The sequence below is a fragment of the Etheostoma spectabile genome, unplaced genomic scaffold (assembly GCF_008692095.1).
Source record: "Etheostoma spectabile isolate EspeVRDwgs_2016 unplaced genomic scaffold, UIUC_Espe_1.0 scaffold362, whole genome shotgun sequence".
Taxonomy (NCBI): Eukaryota; Metazoa; Chordata; class Actinopteri; order Perciformes; family Percidae; genus Etheostoma; species Etheostoma spectabile.
The window spans coordinates 691,074-692,554 of NW_022605592.1; the positions used below are offsets into that span (position 1 = coordinate 691,074).

General features: G+C 41.6%; 1 protein-coding gene across 3 annotated transcripts in view; it reads left to right on the forward strand.

Moving 5' to 3' along the window:
- Positions 1 to 1,481, forward strand: part of cnih3 (cornichon family AMPA receptor auxiliary protein 3) — a 205,055-nt gene that overhangs the window by 158,459 nt on the left and 45,115 nt on the right. For all 3 annotated transcript variants that reach the window (XM_032511404.1, XM_032511405.1, XM_032511406.1), the window contains exon 4: positions 1,316 to 1,428. In XM_032511404.1, coding sequence (XP_032367295.1) covers positions 1,316 to 1,428 — 113 coding nt within the window. The remainder of the gene's footprint in view (positions 1 to 1,315; positions 1,429 to 1,481) is intronic.

Genomic DNA, 1,481 nt, shown 5'->3' on the forward strand with positions numbered 1-1,481 from the left:
CCCGCCCCTGCAGTCATTGTCAAAGTGTCTTTGGGCAAGACACTGAACCCCGAGTTGCCCCTGGTGCTGCGCATCGGCGTGTGAATGTGTGTGAATGTTTATCTGATGAGCAGGTGGCACCTTGTACGGCAGCCCCGGCCACAGTGTATGAATGTGTGTGAATGGTGAATGTTTCCTGTAGATGTAAAAGCGCTTTGAGCAGTTGTTAAGACTGGAAAAGCGCTATATAAATACAGCACATTTACATTTATTCAGGTGTTCACAGGGATTTCACAAGCCATTTCCACTGCGCAGTCTAATTGGCCGAAAAACCAATGTAGGTGTGCAAGCAAGTCTTTATTGGTTGGGTGTCAATTGTCGTGGTAGACAAATATTGTACATGTGTTTAGTCTAATCTGAAGAAATAGTCTGCAACGCTGCCTGTCTTAGTTCATGGGTCTGGCCCCAGATTTTGCTACCTGTGTAGATCCACGACAAAAACTGTACATGCACAAAAAATGAAATGTGCAAATGTATTCTTTCTACCTGATGGTTTTTTAAAGCTGGACCTGGCACACATGCACAACTTTCAAATAGCGCTGGTGGATATGACCAAATATGTATTTATTTACATTTATGTATATTTATTTACTTTTTATTTTTCTATTTATATCATTATAGCATCATGGAGAACTAAAATAGAGGAATTTGATATGGCTGTTATCACAGCTGAGGGAAATGTATAGAAATAGAGGATATTCCTCAGAGTCAGTAAAAGGACCTTCCTGTTGGATGTCCACAGGGCTTAGCCCTGCAGTTGTTGTGACAATGATGGAGCCCTGCTATCAGTGTGGGCTGCCCATTGTGCAGCTAAACTCTTCATAATCTAGATGGGGGAATTAAGCCATTAGGAATGCTTTCAGATAGAAAGATTTGCAACAGCTTAGTATAGGCTTGCCTTAAGTTTTGAGTGCTAATGATGATACTTATTGTGTTTTCTTACACCTGTGGGCATTAAAATGATAATGTGGCATCTGCTAAGAAACTGCCCTTTATGTCAATTTATGCAATTCTTATATTAGAGCAAAGTTCATTTAAACAGTATCTGAATTTAGTAACACTAATCCCCAACAATGCAAAGTGAGTAGAAGGAGAAAAAGACGCGCTCAAGAGTTGGTGTCTGACTCTGCTTGTTGACATTAAAGTTCTCTAGCTATATCAGTGATTTAAGTCTGAGTAATTGGTTGTTCTTTGCTCCACTCCTCTTCTATCTGACTCATCCACCTCTTCCCCATCCTTCTGTCTCTTGCTCATGCTCCTTGATATCTTTTTCAAGTTGGTGCTACCAGAGTACTCCATCCATGGACTCTTTTGCATCATGTTCCTGTGTGCCCAGGAGTGGCTGACTGTGGGCCTCAACATCCCGCTGCTCTTCTACAACACTTGGAGGTGACTATCAAATCCATTGTAGTGTGTGTGTGTGTGTGTGTGTGTGTGTGTGT